At 37.0% G+C, this 23,803-nt stretch overlaps 1 protein-coding gene across 1 annotated transcript in view; it reads right to left on the bottom strand.

The window, feature by feature from the left end:
* Positions 1 to 3,629: 3,629 nt before the first annotated feature.
* LOC107602530 (cadherin-7-like) overlaps positions 3,630 to 23,803 on the bottom strand; it is a 63,353-nt gene continuing 43,179 nt past the window's right edge. The window contains exons 9-12 of the mRNA XM_016295047.1: positions 21,629 to 21,750; positions 15,539 to 15,656; positions 15,142 to 15,393; positions 3,630 to 5,536 (exon numbers count right to left, since the gene is read on the bottom strand). Coding sequence (XP_016150533.1) covers positions 5,028 to 5,536; positions 15,142 to 15,393; positions 15,539 to 15,656; positions 21,629 to 21,750 — 1,001 coding nt within the window. The 3' untranslated portion in view covers positions 3,630 to 5,027. The remainder of the gene's footprint in view (positions 5,537 to 15,141; positions 15,394 to 15,538; positions 15,657 to 21,628; positions 21,751 to 23,803) is intronic.

A 23,803-nucleotide genomic window follows, 5' to 3' on the forward strand; every position in this document is an offset into this window, starting at 1 on the left:
GCAATATAACAAAGAGTGAAAAATTTAAGGGGGTCTGAATACTTTCCGTACCCACTGTATATATATATATATATATATATATATATATATATAACACTACTGAATATGCGAAAGAAAATATTGAGAAAGAATATACTGTATATACACTTTATATTTATGATATATAAATCTATCTACTGTATATATCTATCTAGGTTAAACATTCGGAAACATTCGGAATAATTAAATTTTTTACGATTGTTTTTGAAAGACATACATGCTGATTTTTCAGCAGCAAATACTCCAGTTTTCACTGCCATAAGATCCTTCAGAAATCATTCCAATATGCAATATATTATATATAAGACCAACCACTGAATGATCTACAGAGTTCAGTAGCTCTGAATGGTGTCAAGGTGCACCAGTCACATAATGAATTCCGCACAATGCTGACCTGTATATAGAAAAGTGGCACAAAAGGCACCATTACAAGCACGTCTGGAGATTGTCAAAAAACATAATAGAGACTCCATTGCAAAGTGCAAAAAGATTTCCTGGTTAGATCACACCAAGATTCCAGCTAAAATTCAACACGATGCATGTGGTGCTAATATAACACTGCCCACACCTCCAAAAAGCACCATACCTTCAGAGAAGTGTGCTGCTGGTGGTGCATCATGCTGCAAGACTGATTTTTACCAGCAGGACTGGGCATCGTGTTAAAATAAAGAGAACAATAGATGGTGCAAAATGCAGAAAAATACGGATACATATTTCAGCCTGCTAAAACTCATGAGAGCGTTTTTCTGCAGGATAAAAAAAAGGCAAAAATTTACTTTGGAGGGGCTAAAGAACAAAAAAAATCTAATTTGAAATGGGCCAGTCAAAGCCCCAATCTCACTCCGGTTGAGAATCTGTCACGCTACTTGAAAATTGCAGAGCACAAGCATCATCCAACCAATTTGAACAAGCAAATCTGGCTGTAAGAAAGGCTGAAATAGTGCTTGAACTGTGTGCGCAGCTGTCAACTGCTGAAAATGTATCTTAAACGTGCTTTTTATAAAATATTAAACAGCAAAGTTCCTTCAAAGTTGTTTTTTTACATTAAACAATGTTGTAATTTATACTGTATGCTGAAGACAAAGCACTGTATATAGATAGAAAGCGACCAAGAGTAAGAGCAACACAAAGGAGAGGTTTTTATGTATGTGTATATATGACTGTCATCCCAAGGTCAGTTCAAAGCAAATAAAAGGCACACTCAGCAATGTGAAGATATGTGTATGGGACTACAGCATACTACATTAAACATACACAAGCCACAGAGTCAACACGCAACCTAGGGCTCAGCTTTAGAGGACAAACCCCCATGAATGTCAATATACGACTTGAAAACAGCAGTCTACACCAGACAGCTCTGCATTTGTCCAGCGCTGGATGTGCCTGATTGTGAATACAGATCTAAGACGTGCTCTTTAAAATTATCGATCAGAACACGATTAGAAGAGCCCTTAAAGGCTTTGCCTTGCATATCTCTCTTATTATTATTTTTTTATTATAACCTCTTTTTAAATGTTATTACGTGGGTTTCAAACTCATCCTGAATCATGGATGTTTTCATAACATTTGCGAATTCTTCGTTAGCCAGTTTAAAGCAATTTAAATTTGGACACTGCTATGGTTCATGGCTGACATAGCCAAAGCCCATAGAGTGCAGCAGTCAGGTTCTAGAAGTAAAAATCCCGTATATAGTGGAATTGATTTAGAGCCATTCCTTGCATAATTATCCTGGCTGTTTTAATGAGTTTTCCACTGGCTTAAAGTGGGAATTGGATTTTTCTTGGAGCAATCTTGTTAAATGCATAAAATCGTATATTTAATTTAGAGATTAAATCGATGGCGAAGTGAGTGTCGTTGGCAGCGCTCGTGCTGTTGTGGACATACAACGAGCGTCACTGAGGAGACGGAGGCAATATATTAACACGCACACTAACATCTCGTTACTGTAATGAAAGCTGTAAATTCAAAGCATGAGCTTTATAAGTGTTTCATGGGAACCGTATAAGCAAGAATCAGGTATTCTGTTGTGTTAGGGAGACTTTATTAATGTTGTTAATTTTCTAAATGGACTGCAATTTTTCACGGAAAGCCTGAAGCCGTCATATTTTAGTCAAACAAGAACGGACATTTCCAATCAATATTGCTGAGCTCTCTCTCTCTGACATTTGTGTCTGTCAAACTGATTTAAAATCTGTGAGGGCAGCGAGTTGAAAAGCTGAGGTTGTTTGATTCACCGCTGCAAACACCTCGCAAGTGCTGTGTGAAGACGACGTGCTGGTAGCTGTGCTCTTTCAGGTCCAAGTTCAGCTGAGTCCAGGCACCTTAAAAGATCTCAAGAAATCAAAACGAGTGATGTGAGTTTGCTATGAGGTTGCCTAAATGATAACAAAATTCACATTTAAAGTTAGCGTATGTCCAAGTTGCATCTTTATTAGTATGAATTAGTTAGGTTCTCATAGATGTATCTCTCATGTAAGGCAAGTATGTTTACTGCAACATGAGTATGTTTTGAGGATTATTATTCTCTGACACCTGTGTTTCTTCAAAAAATGCTGTAGGCTACATATTCTGACAGTACGCAAATTTGGACACTGCTATGGTTCATGGCTGACATAGCCAAAGCCCATAGAGTGCAGCAGTCAGGTTCTAGAAGTAAAAATCCCGTATATAGTGGAATTGATTTAGAAAGTTAACTTATAAATCGTTAAAGACAAACATAATGTGAGCTACAAGATGGTTAACTGATTGTATATTATTTTGTTCAAGCCACATTTGCTTTCTGATAGCAGCTTCCCTCTAATGATCACAGACAGTATTCTCAGTCTTTATTACCATTAATCAGATAAACAAACAAAATGACAAGTTATCACTTGCGTTGAAAGCCAAATCCATTATCAACGGCATAAAATGATCACTTTATAATCATCCCGACTGGACAAAAGACAAAATATCCTATTGAACTCAAATTGAATTTATATATCCGACTGTGACAGACACAACAACAGTTGATACTGAGCATGTGAACAAAGTGACAAATTGAAATCGTGTATTGTTTGGACACTGAGATTCAATCTCCAAACACTTATGCCATCTGAAAAACAGTTTACAGCATCTATCAGAGTGCTTGAATTTGTTGGGGAAGAAATCAAAATGGAACATGTTTCATGACTCAAATATCACAGCTATCTCACACTGCGATAGCGCAGGCCAGGCTGCAACAGGCGTTCGTGGAAAAACTGCCATCTTAACACGTCAAGCTGTGTACGAGTCTGACAGAGACTAGGCTCAGTTTAAACACGCTCATTGCAGGGATCTAACTAGCCCAGGCAAGACAATTTATAGGCTAAGCTTCACATCCGACCGTGTCGTAGCACACCCGCTCTTAGACGCGCAATCGTATTTCTGGATGTATGCTTGCATTCACTAACTGAATCATCAATCTCCTCTCTTGGAGGCTAATTTAGCCGAGGCCTTTTAAATGCTCTGACAAGCCTTGTGTCATTCATCAAACTCAAGGCTCTATTGGCTCTCTCGGCTAGCTTTGATTACACATCATGTCTGTGTGCAAACCACCCTGTTCCACAAACAAAAGCAGCCACTTTAGCAGTAAGATCTTCACATCAAAATATGCACCACCGTCTGGCTGTCCGGATGAATGAAAGGAGTCATGAGGAAATGGCCTCAACATATGCTGCAATTCATGTGCTTTATTACAAAAATCTGTACAAAATGTCTTCCCAGCTTTAGGATTGAGCATGTGTTACTGTCATTTCATATCGATACAATTCAAAATCATGATAATAACGTGTCGGACAACAGCTAAACATTGAATATACTGTAGTAGTAGTAAGGTCTGTGTTGTCCGTATGTTATACACCATTTCACACGTCGCCAGATATTATTTAGGATAATGTCTTTGCATTCTTTTTTCCCTTACAGTTTGCCACTCAGACTCATATTGACAACAGGCCTGCTTTAAAACAAACAGCTCTCAAGATATTCAGCAAGAACCACTGCAGAGAAAAAAAAACTGTACACGGGACAGCATAGAACACTACAAAAACATTTTGCCGTTTTGAGTTTCTCCACTGAGACTGAGGTTTTCAAAGAATGGAATCGGCTTAATACAAAAGACTCCCCTTCAAACGCTCGCTGTCATAAGGGTTCTCTCTACAAACTTACAAAATAACATCTCAAAATAACTCAGGTTGACAGCCTCAACTGAAAGGCAAGTACTATACATTTTCAATGATTAAATCCACTCCGGCCTATCCTGCTCGATACATCAAAATCTATTCACTATGAGTTTGACTTGTATTTTGGTCTGCGGAACTGCGGGATACTTCAGAAGTTGTGATAGCGATGTGCCTCGACCCACATTTTGGGGAAGAACTAAGGCCTGATAACAGACGTGAAGCTATGCATAAAGGATTTTTTACAAAGCAACAGTTGCAGTTCCTCGCAAGGCAATGCGGAAAAGATATCGGTGTACTCGTTTGCTGAATTTAGATTGACTTTTTTTCCATAGAAACATCTGATAGAACAGAAACATTGATTTTTCGAGCATCACTACAGCATGGCTAGCTGGATGGCACTGTTCTCATTTATAACCATGGGTAGAGCACTTCAAATGTCTCTTTGAAACAATTGGTATTCCTGGACCAGCTCACGTGGCCCTGCCATCCACTGTCCATTATTCTCTTGGGCCTGAAGATCGCTCTTTGGGCGCTTGCAACCACACCCCAAGTCCAGACTTGGCAACTAACTGCAATTTAAATAGAAGTGCTTCAGACTCAAATCTCCACCGTCTATTCGTTATCAAAACCGCTGCTCTCTGCAGATATAACTTCCCCCTGCGCATTGAATGTTCCCATTTTTTTGCTCCCCTCTTCTGTCAAGCATCAATGAGTCAGTGGTATTCTCTTGATCATTGTTCATTTCCATTATGCCCTTGATTGAGCAGACCTTGGCAGGAATTTTAATCCCGGCTAGGAGGAGAATATATTGCTGCTGTCGCCGTGACCATACAGGTCGGCTAGCTTCCTGAAGCGAGGTCCCCAGTCGCTCAGATAGTCATAGTTCTGCTCCGAGTCTGTGCTCAGGGAATCCAGGGAGCTGAGGGATTCGGCCACCGAGCCGCTTCCCTCAAAAGCGTATGTCTGCAGGGAGTCGTAGGGAGGCGCGGAAGGATCTACGTCGGCGTCTTTCAGGCGGTCCCATATAAACTCCCGGAAGATCCCGTTGTCTGGGGTGATTTTGTAAGGGGGAGGGCGGGAGCAATAAAGGGTGGGCACCTCCGGGGTGACGTCACGGCGGGCTTTGCTGTCTCTCACTGCATTGAGGTTTCGCAATGCCACCATGTCAAAGGCCTCTGTGTCTTCCTCACCTCCGCCTTCGTCGTCGTAGCGCACAATGTTCTCCCGCACATCCCGGTCTTCGTCCAAGATCAGAGGTTCCTTCTTCCTCCTCCTCATTGTCACAATCAGCAGCACCAGCACTGCAAACCAAAGACAAAAGAATCACACGTTGTTAGTATAAGCAAACCAGAGCTTTTATCAGTGACATGACATATTAGCATCACAGAGGCAAGACACAATGTATACACTATTGTTCAAAAAATTTTTGTTTGAGACTTTTTTTTTTTTTTTGTTAAAGAAAGAAAATTAATACTTTTAATAAGAAAGGATGGATTAAATCGATCAATAGTGAAGACATTTATAGTGTTAGGAAAGATTCAATTTATAAAAAATGAATTTAATTACTGTTTATTTTAATTAAAAAAAATAAAATAAAATACAGCCTTTTCTGAGCAGAAAGTGTGTGGGGGGGGAGGGAATCTTACCGACCCCAAACATTTATAACGGCAACTTTGTCAAGAAACATTTTTTTAAACCATATAATGAAATAATAATACATATTATTTACTGTATACTCTTTTTATAATAGTATATATAGTAAAATAGTGTGTGTGTGTGAATGTGTGTGTGTGTGTGTAAATATTATATGCTTTATAATACTGTAACATACTCTTATGTATTATAATAATATGCATGTTGTTTACTGCCTATAGCATATTTACTAATAGTTTAAATAATTTGTATTTATTATTACTAGTTATTTTATATAGGCATTGTAACTTTCAGATTTTTTTGAAGTTGTTAATAAAACAAAGACTGTTTTATTGGTCTTACAAAAATAGTATTTTACAAGAAAATACTATTTCAATTTTGCTTCAAAATGTCATGTTTAATTCAGTGTGTTACTTGCTAGCTTTTTGTAATTGTTTGTGAAATTTATTTACTATTTCTGAGTGAAAATTGTTAAATTTTAAATTTACTTCATTTATATTAAATGTATATATTTATTTATTTATTTATTGTTTTCTTTTTAATAATAGAGATAGTAAGAGTGGATACTGGAGATATGAGGAGAGTTGTGATTCTCGGGTCACTGAAAAAAAGAAGAAGAAGAATTCAAGGCCTCTTCTCTGATATTGCATTTATTCCTAGTTCTGTTGGTTTCCACCAGACTATTGGGGAGCAAATAGCTGCACAGTGCTGTTTACACCTCGTGCATATAGTCATTACGATTTAACAATTTGCTAACAATGCCAACAAGAAACCCCTTTTATATGGGAGTAGAGTGTTTAATAAATTGCTTCATTGCAGATTCATGTCCTTGCCACAGTAAACAACAATTCCATGAAATATCAGGGACCAGGAAAGGTTAAGTGGCACCAAAGCTTTAAAACACACACACACACACACACACACACACACACACACACACACACACACACACACATCTCAAGCAGTCCATTTACCCTCCATTCAAGATAAGCGAAGGCATAAAAGGTGTAGAATCAGTTAGCACTCGACCATGACTGTATCTCAACAATATTTATGACACCAGACCAAAATATTACTTTCTCATTGTTTTCCCACTCTATAGACCAATTCTGCCCCAAGGCCTGACATTTTAAGCTACAACATGAAAGATAAGCTGAATTATCTCTACAGTTCAATTAGGGCAGATCTGGTACATTAGTTTTATCAATAAGTTCATCAGATTGGGTAGTAATGATTTTAATAACGCTGCTGACAAACCCCAAGCAGGAGGTGTTTCATCTTGGGAGGTGCTCCTGGGAGCAGGAGGTGTTAAAGGAGTAACAGTCTGATCTAATCTCATCCTGCATATTTGTTTACAATGGTTATTAACCATACAGACCCTTATCTGCGCACTAAAACACATGCATGGCTGAGAATTAAACGCATGCTAGCACTTTTGTCTTCTCACTCTTTGCTCTGTCATGTGTGAACATAAGCAAATAGACAGAGATGAACACATAGATGCACGAAGAGCGAGATTTAGAGCAGGATGTGTGCTGTAAATATGGGGCTTTAACGGCCACTTGCTTCCTACCCACTCATACACAAGCTGCTTATTCGGAAAAGGCCAGCATTAAATCCTTTTAATGAGTGCGGCATATGCCTACTGTATGTGTAAAATAAGACTGGATTATATGTCAGTCAGAAAATATCACCCTGCCCTGAAAGCACAGACCCCGTATACAAGCACATCAAAACTATCAACAAGAGGCAAGGCTGCACCATCGCACAAAAGGCATGTGTCTCTGCGATTCAAACCGGAGATCAAATGCAGGGAGAAAGATGGCGTGAAAGAGACTGAGAAATTCTGTCAATACAAAAAGGGAAAAGGGAAAGCACATAGTGTGAAATAACTAACATTAGACACATGCACAAAAAAAGGGAAATAAATCCATTTTTTGTGGTGTGTGGAATGCAAAAACCAATCCTCCGTGTTGCCGCTCTCAGACCCATGAATGCAAAGGAACTTACAGTACAGCCACAACACAGTCCTCCCACGGGAGTCTATATCTCTCTCAATGTAGATAGTGCATATGTGTATTCGGCTGCCAGTACCAAGCTCGAGGGGGAGGGAAGGGAGCAGAAAAAGTAGGGAGAGAGGAAAAGGAGGTGTAAGTGGGAGCAGCCTGAAGTGAGAGAGAGAAAGATAGAGTGGAGGGAAAAGGGAGGCAAACGTCTAATGATCCATCCTTCAGGCCTGCCACAGCGAGTGTGAAATATGGTGCCAAAGTCTCATACTTCATCCTCAGGCCTAGTGTCGTTTTGCAGGGGCAGACAAGCTGGGCGAGTGGGATGGCGAGGCAACGGCTGCACGTGTACAGTCATAATCAAGGTACACATACACACGGGGAATGATATAAACAATAGTAAAGCCAATATCGACCTTAAGTTCAAGAGCAACAGTCTTACACTGGGGTTAATGGTGAAAACAAAAACTACTATAAAACTGAAGATAAAGGAATAGAAAAATTACAAATCTGTCATTGTTTACTCAACCACTTGTCTTTCTGAAAACCTGTTTTTTTTCTCCTGTGGAACACAAAAGGATATTTAAAGGGTTAGTTCACCCAAAAATGTAAATTCTGTCATTAATTACCCCCCCTCCTGTCGTTTCAAACCTGTAAAACCTTCGTTCATCTTCGGAACACAAATTAAGATATTTTTGATGGAATCTGAGAGCTGTCTGACCCTGCATAGACAGCAATACAACTGAAATGTTCCCAATTCCAGAAACGTAGCAAGGAGATCTGTAAAATAGTCCATGTGACATCAGGGGTTCAACCGTAATTTTACAAAGCTACGAGAATACTTTTTGTGCGCGAAAGAAAAAAAAAACGACTTTATTCAACAATTCGTCTCCCCCGCGTCCCCCTGTAGCACCATTTTGGAGAGTATCCTCTGGACGTAAACAACGTATGCTGTTCTGTGTCAGCTGCGTCATGCCGGATCTGTTTCCTACGATGTTGTGATTTGATCTGAACGGAAACAGTGTATCCGTGTGACGCAGCTGACACAGAACAGCATAATAAATAAATACATTTCAGTCTTTTCCTCACTCAAAGCTATTGTATAGGAAGTGTACAGAAAAATTAGTCACTTTAAATAATTTTATAGTGCTTTTTGAAGCTTGTCAGCCTTTAACTAAAGTAAAATCGCATGAATTTGAAAAGTTCTTCATAGAACTATAAATGCCAATAAAGAACCTTCATATTTAAGAGTGTATGCTGTATTAAATACAACAATTCTGTACGGTATGACAATAGTAAAGGAGACAATCTTGAAAACATGGAACAAAGAGTTTGTACCGAAGTTTGCGACATGGCTATCGGAGTTCAGTTGTGTTGTACATATGGAGTAAATTAGGTATGACATTGCTGGGATTTTTCTGGATCTGGGAATCTTTTCTTAGAAATCTTGAATGTGATCATTGGTTTCAGTGAAACAGCTCTCAGGTTGCTTTGGATGTGATTTCTAGGGTGTAACATAGAATTTTTTTTTTTTTAATGATGTGCAATAATATATAAATTTTTCATTACTGGGTTATCTAATATAATCTACTTCGTACTTACATTTTGTACCATATTTTATATATTTTTTGATATATTCTTTGTGTCTGTATTATTGTTTGATTGTTTGCGTGGTAAAATGTTAAATGCTTTAAATAAAATATTCAAAAACTAATAAATAAAAAGAGCAGCATTATGCAAAAATATCTTATGGGTGTCAAACGGGTTCGGAACAACATGACGGTGAGTAAATCATGACAACTGGCATTTTTGGGTGAGCTATCCATTAATGATGTACAGATACATATCCTAAATTTATACAGTTGTGTTTTTAATATTTTCTAGGACAAAAACAAAGCATTTTTGCAACATGAAAACAGTTAATTTCTCTTTTAAACTCAAAGCAACTCAGTTTAAAGCAAAAACTTCATATTTTGCTGAAATCTAATTCAGTGCGAAGCCTTGTTTTATTCAAAACAACCTTATTTACTCCTAAAAGGCACATATTAGTACCTATGTACCCTCAGGGCACTACTATGAACTTTTTAGGGTAAATAAGGTACGAAGAAGTCTATTTGAGTGTACTGCTCCAGTGACGAGCTGTAGTATCCCTAAAGGGAATTATTTTTTTCTGATGAAAGGTTTGAGTTTAAGCCACTGTTATGTGATTACAAGGAGTTATATGGATCTAATGCAGTCTTAAGTCCTAACTGTTACAAACTGCTCTCACTTTAAGGCTTGATTTACCCTCTCTGCAGTTTTGACACAAGATGGATGTTCAACGGGAGCAGCAGATCAATTTAACATTATCCTCAATTTGCAGTAATTGGATTGAGAAAACAATCCGTCATCCAGAATCAATTAAACAACAAATGAGATATTTTGTGGGGGCCTCGTTCTCATCGACCTTTTAAAAATGAGGCAGCGACTACTGGATTATGCTCTGCCCTTCATTCTCTCTTTCGCTCCCTCCCTCGCTTTCTCTCGCTCCCATGCATTCCCTTCACATATCTCAACTACTGCCAATAGCCCAGGGCAGTGAAGACTAATCAAGATATACTGGCGATATGCGGCTCTATCTGGCTGTTGACATTTATGCCGCTGCCCAGCACAAGGTGTTTGTGCTTTATGACACCTGTCTGTCCCTGTGTTTTCACAGTGGCGACATTATCTGCAAAATAAAATATGATTTATTCTGGGTGATATAAGAGCACACTACATCGCCTTAAGGGCCCTCATAAGTATTACTGACTGCCGTCCACTGGCACTGTCAGAGGCCATAGGGGAAGTGGGCCTGGAAGACAAGATGCCCTGCAATCGGTCGCGCAGAGATGGAAAAAGTGATGTCACTGTTGCGAGAGTGACCCATGGACATGAATGTATCAGAGTGCCTCGGGCTTACCTGACCTCTCTGTGTTCCTCCACCTAAGACTGAAATAATGAGCACAAGGTTTCCCTCAGAACAACTAGAGTGACGCAGCGGCTGTCATTATGTGATATGCGCTCCTGAAATCCTTTAGATTACTTTATGCAAACACTGATAAATAGCAATGTGTTTACCACAGCAGTTTGATCGGATCCCTCCTTATGAACTCCATTTTCATCCTATCAAATATTTTATGAACCATTATCAATGTTTGGGCTTGACAGCGCGACTTAGATGTTGTAATAACACTACATAGGCAAGCAAACAATAGAGAGTTCATCTGAAAATCTGTCATCATTTACTTGCCCCATGTTATTCTAAATGTATATTTTTTACCCCATGGAATTCTAGAAGAACTATTTATAGCAGAGCAAGAAAGGGATCTTTTCCTTTTAATGGAAGTGAATGGTGACCAACTGTCATGGTAGAATTTTCAGTGGATAATGACTATGTTCTCACACAAAGCGCATCATGTGACTTCAGAAGCCTTTGAATATATAGTGAATAAGTCATGGAATACTTTTATGATGATTTGTGTGCTGTTTGGAACTTGATGTCCTCTAGTCACCATCCACTTTCAGTGAACAGATTTTTTTCTTTTTAAGTGAACAAAACATTTTTTTTCCTTAGTGTGAAGAACATTTTAATTCTAAAGAACTTCTAAAGATTCTAAAGGACCTTTCTCCACTATAAAGAGTCTTTTGTTCCATGGAAAGGTTCCATGTACATTAAAGGTTCTTCATTGAACCACTGACGCCAACTATAAGAACCTTTATTTTTAAAAGTGTATATGGAAATGAGCAGGATGAACACACTTTTAAACATCTTTTATGTTCAACGAAAGAAAGATTAAAAAAATAGTCATACGAGGTGAAATAACATGAAGCTGAGTAAATAATGACAGTACTTTCATTTCTGGGCGAACAATTCCTTTAATGGAGAAAGTCGTTTGTATGTTGTTAGATAAAAAAAAGATAAAAGACTCAAAGCTGACATTCATTCATTCCCTGGCATGGTTTTAGTTGTGCGCTGCTTTGATAGCTAAAAGGCAACAGCAGGCAAAAAGCTTGTTGATTCATTACTTCGAAAAAAGATAAAAGCAGAAAAAGAAGATTCTTTTCCCTCTGCAGCTCTCCTCCTCTGAAGCCATCCTCCCTTCAACCATGAGTGAGCAGTCTCGAGCCCCTGGGGCCGGACTCTCTTTGCCAAAAATAACTGCATTGCTCAGATCAGGCAGCGCAGTGGTCTAATCCAACTCGTGTAGTTTGGGAGGAGACGGGGGGTAGGGGTGTCGGCACTGGAGAACCCTACATTCACATGAGACGACAAACTACAGGAATGACTATTTGACATAATTTACAGCTGTTAGTTGAGCTCACATTCTGATGATAAATGCTTAAAGACAACGATCAATCAACATGAGGATGGAGTCTGCCACTGTGGGCCACAAGCTGTGCTGTTTAGAGTAGATCACATTTCTCACAGGTTCCTGTTGAACCTGAGGAAGGGCAACAACGCAAGAATCAATGCCAAAAACACTTCTCTTAAAGAGTATTTTTTGTGTTGTCGAGTAAAAACATCTAAAATGTCTTTCAAAAAGATAAAATTTACTTATTAAGAAGCAAATCTGTGCAAGATATTAACATGTTTTCTTATATTAAGAAAATTTCTCTTGAGGTATGCTACCGTTCAAAAGTTTGGGGTCAACAAGAATTTTAAATAGTTTTATTCAGCAAGGCCACATTCAATAGATCACAAAAGTGACAGTAAAGACATTTATAATGTTAGAAAAGATTTATATTTCAAATAAACGGTATTCTTTTGAACTTTTGTATTTATAAAATAATCTAGAAAAAAAACACAAATTAGTTTAAAAAAATAAAAATAAATAATAACTTTGATAATAAGAAGAAATAGTTTTTGAGCACCAAATCAGCATTTTAGAATGATTTCTGAAGGATCATGTGACACTGAAAACTGGACTAATGACTGGAGTAATGCCAAAGTTTGAAATGGCAGCATACATTTATTTTTAACCATTTTTATTAAGTTGTTTTTCTTGCTTTAAGTATGTAAGTAACTTCAGTGCATTTACGATAAAACACATGAAACAAGCTACTTGCCAATTGGGTAAGAAACAAAAGAAACCCTCTGAAATCAAGTCTTTATGTCTCAAGCAATTTTTCTCCTTTTTTTCTTTTTTTACTGGAAAATAAAAAATATTTTTTGAAGTGATGTTATATATGGTGCTCCAAGTCATGTGTGAGAACAGCAGAGTTCTAAAGAAACGTGAAATTGAAATATATTGCACTTGGCTTCACTGCAGTGGATTATTTCAGATCTACCATTTAGTTGTACGTCTCTATGGAGATAGAAATGAACTAGTTCATATTTGTAATGGCACCAAGGAAGCAGACAGAGCTTCTTTTGTTACTTATTCGTCATCTGTGCGCTCAGGGGGAAAAAAGAGAGAGAGAGTAATCAAACAATGGAAATTACTGGGGCTCGGTTCAAGATGTGTGTGCACACACAAATTCCCGTCTTGTCACAATAACAGCACACTTTTTTTAAGACAGAGACAACATCTGTCAGCAAATAGACTTGTGGTTGTGTCCATGGACAGATCTCCACATCAAACAATCAGCTAATAAGGCTCCAAATAATAAGTTATCATACAGACCAGCAGCCTCCCAGCAGAGGGTAAACAAGTCAATTGTGGCCAAGCAGACCTCTCGGCGCACACCACATCCCAACTGTTGGAGCTGTTGTGCCAGCGCTTCTAAAATAATGGCAGCCCGTCTGTGTGCTAAATGTCAGTACGGGGGAGGTGGAAATGCAATAAAGCTCGTAAAAAATGGTTTTGTTAAACAATAACAAAAAATGGACAAATATCATCTGATTGGAAGCTGCATTCAGAAAGCACAGTAGCTTTGTCTCAATGACAACATGAAATCAAAATCAACCCTATATGCTTTATTAATAAATGTCCCTGTTCCTACTGCACATGATTTATAACATTATTTAAAAATAAAAATAAATAAATAAAAATACACTACTGTTCAAAGGTTTAGGGTCATTTTTTATTGCTTTTGAAAGAAATCTCTTATGCTCACCAAGACTGCGTGTATTTAAAACATATTGTGAAATATAATTACAATTATAATAAGTTCAACTGTTTAAAATAACTGCTATTATAAAATGTAGTTTATTCCTGTGATGGTGAAGCTGAATTTTCAGCAGCCATTACTCCAGTCTTCAGTGTTACATGATGACATTCTGATTTGGTGCTCAAGAAACATTTCTTATTATCATCAATGTTGAAATCTGTTGTGCTGCTTAATATTTTTGTGGAAACCATGTTCCATTTTTTCAGGATTCTTTGATGAAGGGAAAGTTAAAAAACAGCATTTATTTGAAATATAAATCTTCTTTTGTAACGATGTAAAAGTCTATACTGTCACTTCTGATCAATTTAATGCGTACTTGCTGAACAGAAGACTTACAAAAAAAAAAAAATCTTAATGTACTGACCCCAAACATTTCAAGTAGTGTATTTAAAAAAAAAAAAATGTTTTAATCAAAATTTAACTTTTTTTTTAGCCTCTGAAACTATTTTATTTTTATAAATCAATCCAAACCCAGATGAATACATCAACTCTCACCCTACATCCTTTCCTGCTGAACATTCACATTACAAAAGCTAAATGCTGTTTCATAAAAAAAAGCCATTTGTGTGTTGATTTGATCATTCAGACCAGTCGGACAAAGCAACACTGGTTCAACCAATGCCATGAGTTTTGAGGCAGGACTATCCATTTTTTTTAACATTTATGGCAGACTATGGAAATGTTTGGTAAGCAAACAAAGAAATGCAGCACTTTGTCAAATTCAGTCTGTATAATTAAACAGGCTTATTAAAGGGATAGTTCAAAAATGAAAATTCTGTCATCATTTACTGTACATCATCCAAACCTGTATTCATGTTTTTCTTCTGTGGAACACACGAGAAGATTGAAGAATGTGAGTTACCAAACAGGTGATGGGAGCCATTAATTTCCATAGTATTTTTTTTTCTATAATATGAAAGTCAGTGGCTACTATCAACTGTTTGGTTGCCTATACATTCTTCAAAATATTTTATTTTGTGCTCAGCAGAAGAAAGAAATTCATACAAGTTTAGGATGACATGAGGGTGAATAAATTATGACAGTTTTCAATTTTGGGTGAACTATCCTTTTAACCATTGCTTTATGTGTTCAGGAGGGTTAAATGTATCTCCTACCAAGTAAAGTGATGATGCAAGCCAGGATGGCAACGAGAGCTCCAGTGCTGAGTCCAGCTGACAGCATGAAGGCCTCTGTGCCACATGACTGGGGTGTCCCATCAGGGTCACAGTCACACACTCGAATAGACAGTGTGTTAGTGCTGCTGAGAGCAGGGGTCCCGCTGTCCACTATCAACACCGGCAGTCGATACATAGCCTGGTCCCTCCTCTGAAAACCACCCCTCTTAGTTAGAATAGAAGCGGTATTGTCTGCAGAGAGAAAGAGATAGATATATCATGTGAAAAGTGAAAAAAATGACTCATATGAATAGATAAAATGAAGTCTTTTTGGTCTTATTAGGAATAAGACGAGTTCTGAGTATTCGCTATAAACTGTCTTAATGAAATCCCATACCTTTATTGTCTCGGAGGGTGAAGTTCATGTTCCCAGCTGTCTCTACAGTGAGGGAGAAGACGAAGCGATGCCCGCTGGGTGGTTCATCTTTATCCACTGCACTTATGGTTTCAATGACCTAAGACAGTGTCGAAGAGGGAGTACAGAACAGGAAGATGAATACTGCTGTTATTGCCTCACTCCAAACAAAATAACTGCAGTGTTGCTATAATAATGAATGTTTGAGATTATAGGTAAACCTGAATATTTCATGAATGGAATTCATTACTTGATATGTTTATTAATTAGTACAAATTAATTGAAATGAGTAGCATATATCAATATTTGCTCAGAATATCACCAAAAGGAATATTATTTAAGACATTACATTATTGTGGCAGGTTGAAGCACTGAACAAGTCAATTAATTATGATAATTAATATATTAAGTCAATATATTTTATTTCCATATAATTTAACATACCCTGTACAAATATATTCACAGATTCTTCAAGCAGCTATTGTATCTACCTGACCTGAACATTACTGCTTTTGTTCATATAATCTAAGTGAATCAGTCAAATGAACTAATATATTTACTTGAATGTAATTATTTAGATGCTACAGAATAGTTCTAGATTATTTGCAAAAACATTTTTAACGTCCACAACAACACGTTTTGCAATTGTTTTATTATTATTATTGGTCTATGTACACATACATCAGACAGACATCTTTGGCAGTGTTGTGTCTCACTGGCTTTTCAGCATCTTCCACAATGGAAGTCTTATTTTAAGACTGTGAGACAATTAAAAAAAAAAAAAAAAAAAAAAAAAAAAAAAAAAAATTAATTCAACCTCAAGATCCCTGCAATTTTGAACACATTTTAAACATAATAATTAACTAATTTAACATGTTGAATTGATGCCCACATTTTATGCTACAACACAGAAACATTTCAACCATCAGCCGAATTCAAGGAGGTGAACTTGGGAGGGGGAAAAACAATTCACAAGTTTAAATCATGCTGAAAACAACATCAGGAGGATAGTCTAAGCCAGTAAGCTATCTGAGTGAGACTACGCTCATATGGTATCTAAGGATTTAGCAAAGTATAGGGCCATCCCGGTCTAAATCTGGACTGAAACCCCTAAAGCTGGGCAAAGTGTTGCATTTTAGTGATGAATATCAGGGTGACCCATCAGGTGGTACGCTAAGAAGATTCTCCTGACACACTGTTGTGGCCTAATCTGTGGGCTTTGGCTGGGTTAAATACTCTGTGCACAGCTCTTCCCTTGTGTCAGGCTGCAGTTAGCACAAACTCAATCTGCTTGAAAAATCTCCTAAAACCTTACGCACAGGATGAATGCAGCGGAGCCATGGCTAGCGGACACTCCTGTATCATTTCCTCATTCGTCTGAAGAATATGACCTTGTACTAACCAAGAGCTTTTCAGCGCTTTAATTCTCCACTCAGTTATTTTTATTAAACACCGCCCTCCATTTACACTAAGTGAGTATTTGGCAATGGGAACTCTGACAGATTTATCATTTATCTGTAAATATTTTTGAAATCGTAAAACGTTGCGCTATTAAAAACCTGCATAAACGACACAAGCAGAGATTACAGTAAACTGTGACAAAATTAATTACAGATAGTCCATTAAGGCGAATGCAAAGTGTATTGATAAAATCACTGAGGCAATGGGTTCATTTAAAATGAATAAGAACATCTTGTCAAGGCAGAGCGTCTTAAACAAAACCTGATTTCGCTTTCACCAACCGAGGAGAGGTGGAAAAGTAAATAATTTTTAGAATAATACTGTAAAAACACAAAATGGCTCTTGTGTAGCCAATAAGTGCATTATATGGAAAGATATGAGGGATTTAAGCCTTTTTGCTGTACATGTAAAAATGGCTGGAGGGCAAGGAATCTCTCCTGTGCCACCTGATTTTACAGAGGGGAAAATCTTCACCGTGGTGAGTCTGCCAGTGGAGAGTTAGCAGTCACGAGTGCTTTAAAACACCAGTCTCTCAGCCTGCCACTGCTGACCATGTCTCTGAGGCATAAAGAAACAAGACAGAATATAGACGACCTTAAAGAGATTAAAAAAAAACCTGGGAAAACACTCACTCCTCATAATCTAATCTGTTAAATCAGCTGTAACAAATCACCTGGCTCATTTACAGACCCCAGCTTCAATTCATATTAAGGTTCTATTAAATTCAAAAAGTCATATTAGGAACAAAAGAGAAACCAAGGGCACAGAGAAAAGAGCTTTGTGCTGGGAAACGAAGGTGAAGACATACGTTTGGTGCCTGTGACCCCATTACAGGCACTTGTTGGATGGGGATCTGGGGACCTTTTTCAACAAGCCATCTGTTTTAGACTCGCATGCAATGATGGGGAATATTCCCTCTCGTATCATGTACATAAGGGATGGGTGGTTATGATTGCCTAGTCATCCAACAACTGACTTAATCTAGATATTTTTAGAGTTTTCAGAGTTTTAGAGACCATTCTTTAAATGTTTAGGAATTGTCAACAATAGCGAAGATGACATTGCACTAATTAAACAATACTTCTAATGAAAATAAGATATTAACAATGCACTAACAATGTTTTCAAATAGAAATAATTTGGTTAACACAATTTAACACAGTCATACAGTAAGTAATCCAACCAAACTTTCCATTTTAAAAAGAAAATGCCAGAGCATTTTCCACCAATTAAAAATAGTGCAACTTTTAAAAACACATATTGAGACTGCATTCTGATTTGTTACATTGCGCTAATTGCTTTTCAATTTTGAAACTTTTGAGTTTTTGCTCTCTTTATGGCAAGTGAATATATAGGAAAAAGTGAAAATTTTAATTTGCACTCAAAACCTGGTTTCATTTGCTCTCAAAAACCAGGCAACATGTTTACCATGAAACTATTCATTCTTACTCCATACAGTCTCTTTCAGAGTGTCTGGCTTCTTGATGGAGCAGGTGTGAAGCTCTATATATACAAATGTGCAGATGAGGTCTATGAAAACAACGAAGTGGAGATACACTTGCAGATAACAATGTAACAGCAGGCTGAAAGTGCCTATTTCACCTCAGTCGCAAATAGACAAACAGCATTTGCGACTATTTTGCGAGGCACTGATGTGACAAAGAATGTAAAAGTGCCATCACTGTTTGTTGATGATATTGTGCCTCACGGCAAACACTCTGTCTGATCAAAATTCTTCATCTAACAGCTCCAGAACGCCTCACTCAAAGGCTCTGACTTTCAGATTCGGTCTCCAAAAGCACTCCAGGATGTCTGAGAGCCTCTGTTCTACAGGTACAACAGTTTAAGGGCCGTTATAAGGACAGAGTCATCGTGCTAAGAATCACAAGAGAGATCTGCGCTATCGAGACAGCATTTGACTATCAGTGCAGCATCGCTCAAGTACTCCCATGGCTGAAGATATGGAAGTGAACATGAATCACAGGGGAAAATATATCATTATGAAAACATATAGGCGCATTCATTTCTATTCAGAGAAAGAGAGACCATTCTACTGTTCCTCTGAGAGGCAGGAAAGTAATTTAGCCTCTAATATGAGAGAGAGCTCTGAAAGTTAGAAGTGATGGAAGTCTGGGGTGTCCAAAACACACAGAGAGTGTTCTTGGGGGACTATGGTAATGCGTTTCAAGGCTGAGATAGCATTTGTCAAAAGAGCCCACCAGCATCTTTTCACTTAGGCAATACAAACACAGTTCCCTGTGAGTCTGGGACACAGGCAGGCCAGGACTAATTGTTATGGCCCAGACAATCATGCCACTACAGGGGATTGTATCTCATGCTCAGTAAACCCTGTAGCCTTGTTCTGTCCTCTCTTTGTTTTGAGAGATCTTGTGGGAGGGATTATTTTTCTTAAGAAAAAGAAAAACATCCTTCAGTATTCATTCACTTCTCCCAAAAGAAATGATCAGATCAAGTCAATTTCTGATACACTAATAAAACATTGTAATTGAGTGAGTAAGATTTTCAAACACCTCTGCAAATTGACTATTAATTCTCCTCTAAATAAACATCGTCTGTCAATGAAACAATTACAGTTACTAAGTAGGGTTTATATGGAAGCTTGTTTCTTGTTTCTGACGATTTATAAAAAATAATAAATAAATAAAATAATAATAATAATAATAATAATAACAATAATAAAAGAATGTGATTTCTGTCCTCTCTTTGTTTTGAGAGATCTTGTGGGAGGGATTATTTTTCTTAAGAAAAAGAAAAACATCCTTCAGTATTCTTTCACTTCTCCCAAAAGAAATGATCAGATCAAGTCAATTTCTGATACACTAATAAAAACATTGTAATTGAGTGAGTAAGATTTTCAAACACCTCTGCAAATTGACTATTAATTCTCCTCTAAATAAACATCGTCTGTCAATGAAACAATTACAGTTACTAAGTAGGGTTTATATGGAAGCTTGTTTCTTGTTTCTGACGATTTATAAAAAATAATAAATAAATAAAATAATAATAATAATAATAATAATAACAATAATAAAAGAATGTGATTGTGAGATACAGCTTAAAAGAAGAAACTCACATTGTGATATATAGTCACAAATACAAGAAATAATCACAATTATAAGTTAAATTGGCATAAACCTGCAGTCATGAGTTGCATTTACAAGAAAAAGACACAACCAATTAGACACAAAGTCACAAATTCGGAAAAATACATTTGAAATTGTGAAATATAAAGTCACAATTGTGAGATAAAGTCACAATTATGAGAAATAATCACAGCTGTGAGATAAGAAGTTGCAAGAAATTAAGTAGAAATATATAGAAATAGCTGCAACTGATGTGATCATAATTGTGAGAAAGTCTGAATTACGAGAAATAGTCACAACTGTGAAATATTATGATGCAATTGTGAGATAAAGTCGATATTATGAGAAATAGCCGCAGCTGACACAAAGTCTAGATTGTGAGATAAAGTCAGAATTATGAGAAATCTGTGAGACATGAAGTCACAAATTAAGATAAATAAATGCAATTGTGAAATATGAAGTCACAACTGTGATATAAAGTTGCAATTACAAGAAAATAAAATCAGAATTAGAAAATAAATGCAGTATTAGAATATAAACATGAACTTCTTTCTGTGTAGCTTTTATAGAGTTACAGTAGTAATGCAGTAGATGCTCTGAGAAGGAAAGGCACTTATAGTTGAGTAGAATCAGTCATGTTTTCACCACTGGTTTTAGTCCTCTGACATTACCCACTGCTTTCAAGATTAATGGAGCATCATGTCACAAAATTTGTCAATGGCTTTTATCATTCCCATTAGGACTGAACAAAGGTCCAGAATGTTTCCTCTATGCACTCATAGCGAGTGTTTAGTATGTAGCATTCGTAATGCCCTTTATACCACATTCATCTTAGTAATGACGTTCTGACAAACATTGGAATATGAATGCGACAGAGAATGTGTTTGAATCAGGGCATGTTGCTGGCTCGAAAATGAGGAACCCATTGGTTTGCTTGTGTGTGTGTTCTGCAATTGCCTGCTGAAGGACTTCACATTTGGCTACTTGACACAATGCCACACTCCCCAACAAACCAATTTCATGCCACAGTCACCTCTGTCTCATTTGCATCAGTGTAAAGCTTTTTCCGCATGAGCGCACAATGTTTTGATCCCGTGATTAGAGTGATCTGCAGCAGAAAGCCACCAGAATCCTGTTGTTATCATTTTGCCCATCTGTGGCTCTCGCTGCTCTTTACTGACTATGGATCAGTACTAAGGTCCATATTCTTTCAGGTTGAGTTTCTGATGAAGGATATCAAAATATATACATATAAACTAATGAAAAAATAAAAGAAGCATTATTATAACCTTGGTTTAAACCATTTTAATAATCTGCACACTGCAATACATAATCTGAAAATGAGATCTCTTTTCATTTTGCTTCCAACAGTAATGCTGCACAATTAGTTTCATACAATATCAGAAAAGTTGTGACATAAATAATCATTTCTGTTTATTGGACTATACAGGTTTCAAATCGCATTTGATATGAAAGCCTTTCTGTTGAAGAATCAAGAGCCACAATACCTGTCCTGGCCCAGCACTTTCACACAGGATGGTCTCATACTCTATGGCAAAAACTGGTGCGTTGTCATTAATGTCCATCACCGTGATCAGAGCCACTCCTTTCCCAACCTGTGACGGATCCACTGAAATCACAGAGAAAAATATGCATGCATGAACAGGCTAACAGATGAAAAAACATGAGGACACCAGCACATTTATTCCAATATGTTTAATTTATTTAAATGTGTTACATTATATGTGCCTTGCCATCTTCCTGGCCACCATTGGTTTTTCTCACTGAGGGCACTAAATCATCATTTTCTGTAATTCTGAAGTGAAATTATTTGTATTATGAAAAGATTTTACTTCACCAGAAAAAAAGTCTGTAAAAATCTGTATAATTTGAATATATTATAAAAATAATAAAATTAAAAAATGTAAAAATAAATAAAAAATTAATAGTATGAAATTAAGTAGTACAGTAAAGTACATTCATTATGAATCTATTAGGGATGCAACATATAAATATAAACAATAATAATACAATATAAACCTATTTTTTCGGTTCTGATGGCTTGGCACATCAAAATGTCTTTTGTCATTTAAAATGTGATTTTTAAAACAAATTAACAAAAATAAAAGAAGAAATAGAACTCATAATACGGACAAAGGCATACAGCCATCGCTGTAGCTGAATAAAAAGATGATGAATGATGAAACATGAAGTCAAGAAAGACTCAACAGCAAAAACATGTACTGTTTTGTTGGACAGCAGGTTTAGAAACACTTCTCATTACAATTTATTACAAGGGAAGATGTTTGGCGTGTTTCTTTTTCAGTGGGGAGGAGTTTCCTCATCTCAGAACGTAAACTCACGGGCACACACAACAGAGCCAATTCGGAGAGAAATAAAATGCACGGAAATTATTGAAATGCAAAACCAGAAAAACGCAATTCACAAGGGCGTACTGAACCGTGGATGTTGTACCGAACGGCCAGTGTTGGGAAGGTTACTTTGGAAATGTAACCTAATAGGTTACAGATTACAAGTTACTATATTTAAAATGTAATAGTAGTGTAACTTTTTCCAATTACTTTATTAAAGTAATGTAACTGATTACTTTTTGATTACTTTTCTAAATTTCTAATGAATGTTTTCAACTGTTAATCATTTTCAAACATTTACACCATGCAGGGTTAAAATCCTCCACAAAATCAGACATTAGTACTGCCTTTTATTTTGAGATTGATCTGAAGTTCAATGCAGATTTAAAATCATAAGAAATAGTTTACTGATACTGTTTTGGAAACCAAATCTTTGCATAACTACAGGAAACACTGCAGCTAACAATGCTTTGGATTTCTTTTCTTTTTTTTTAAGTACAGTAGGCCTAACCATGTTTTTTTTGGAAAATGGATTACCATCTGTCTTTATTTTTACTACAAATTCCATGGTTAAACTATGGTTAGTGTAGCCAAAACCATGGTTAATAATTTGGTTACCATGGTTAGGTAAAATCATTGTTAATTTCCCTAAGGATTGTGTTGTTGTCTGCCCTATCTCCCCCTAAAGCTATTGTAAACGATATGATTATTTGTCTGCTAAACTACTACTGTAACTTTACAGTAGATAATGATGTCCTTTAGTACACAGTATTTTGAGTGATGATTGATGAGCAATGGGCTGCTACTGCTTAACTAAGTAAACAAAGACAAAACTACAGTAGCATATTTACACATGAAACTGACCTGCACTTGAAATCCTGAACAGTAATTTTGCTTCTCTGCTCCACCTGTGCGCTTATACAGTCCACTCAAATCTCTTGCATTGATTAATTTACTCTGATCTAAACCATTTGGCGGAGGCGCGGAGGGGGCGCGAGCTGAAGTGCATTCCCAATCACGACTAACCGATTCATGATTTATTAGAGATGTATTATCGAATGTCGAATTCGGAAACATTCGGCAGGCAACTATATAATAACAATAATATTAAAAAAGTGGGCAAAATCAGCTGCCAAGCCACCCGGATCTCCCGATGACCAGTCCGCGCCTGATTTCCACAGAGAAACGCAGAACATGCAGGATTCATATTGTCCTTTTGCTGCTGAATATTTACAGACCCTAGTCCATATCGCATTTTGATTCAAGTGTACTGACCAACTTTTGATTTATTCATCCAAATGTTGCATATTC

This window comes from Sinocyclocheilus grahami, unplaced genomic scaffold (genome assembly GCF_001515645.1).
Source record: "Sinocyclocheilus grahami isolate Dianchi unplaced genomic scaffold, SAMN03320097.WGS_v1.1 scaffold329.1, whole genome shotgun sequence".
NCBI classification, from domain to species: Eukaryota; Metazoa; Chordata; class Actinopteri; order Cypriniformes; family Cyprinidae; genus Sinocyclocheilus; species Sinocyclocheilus grahami.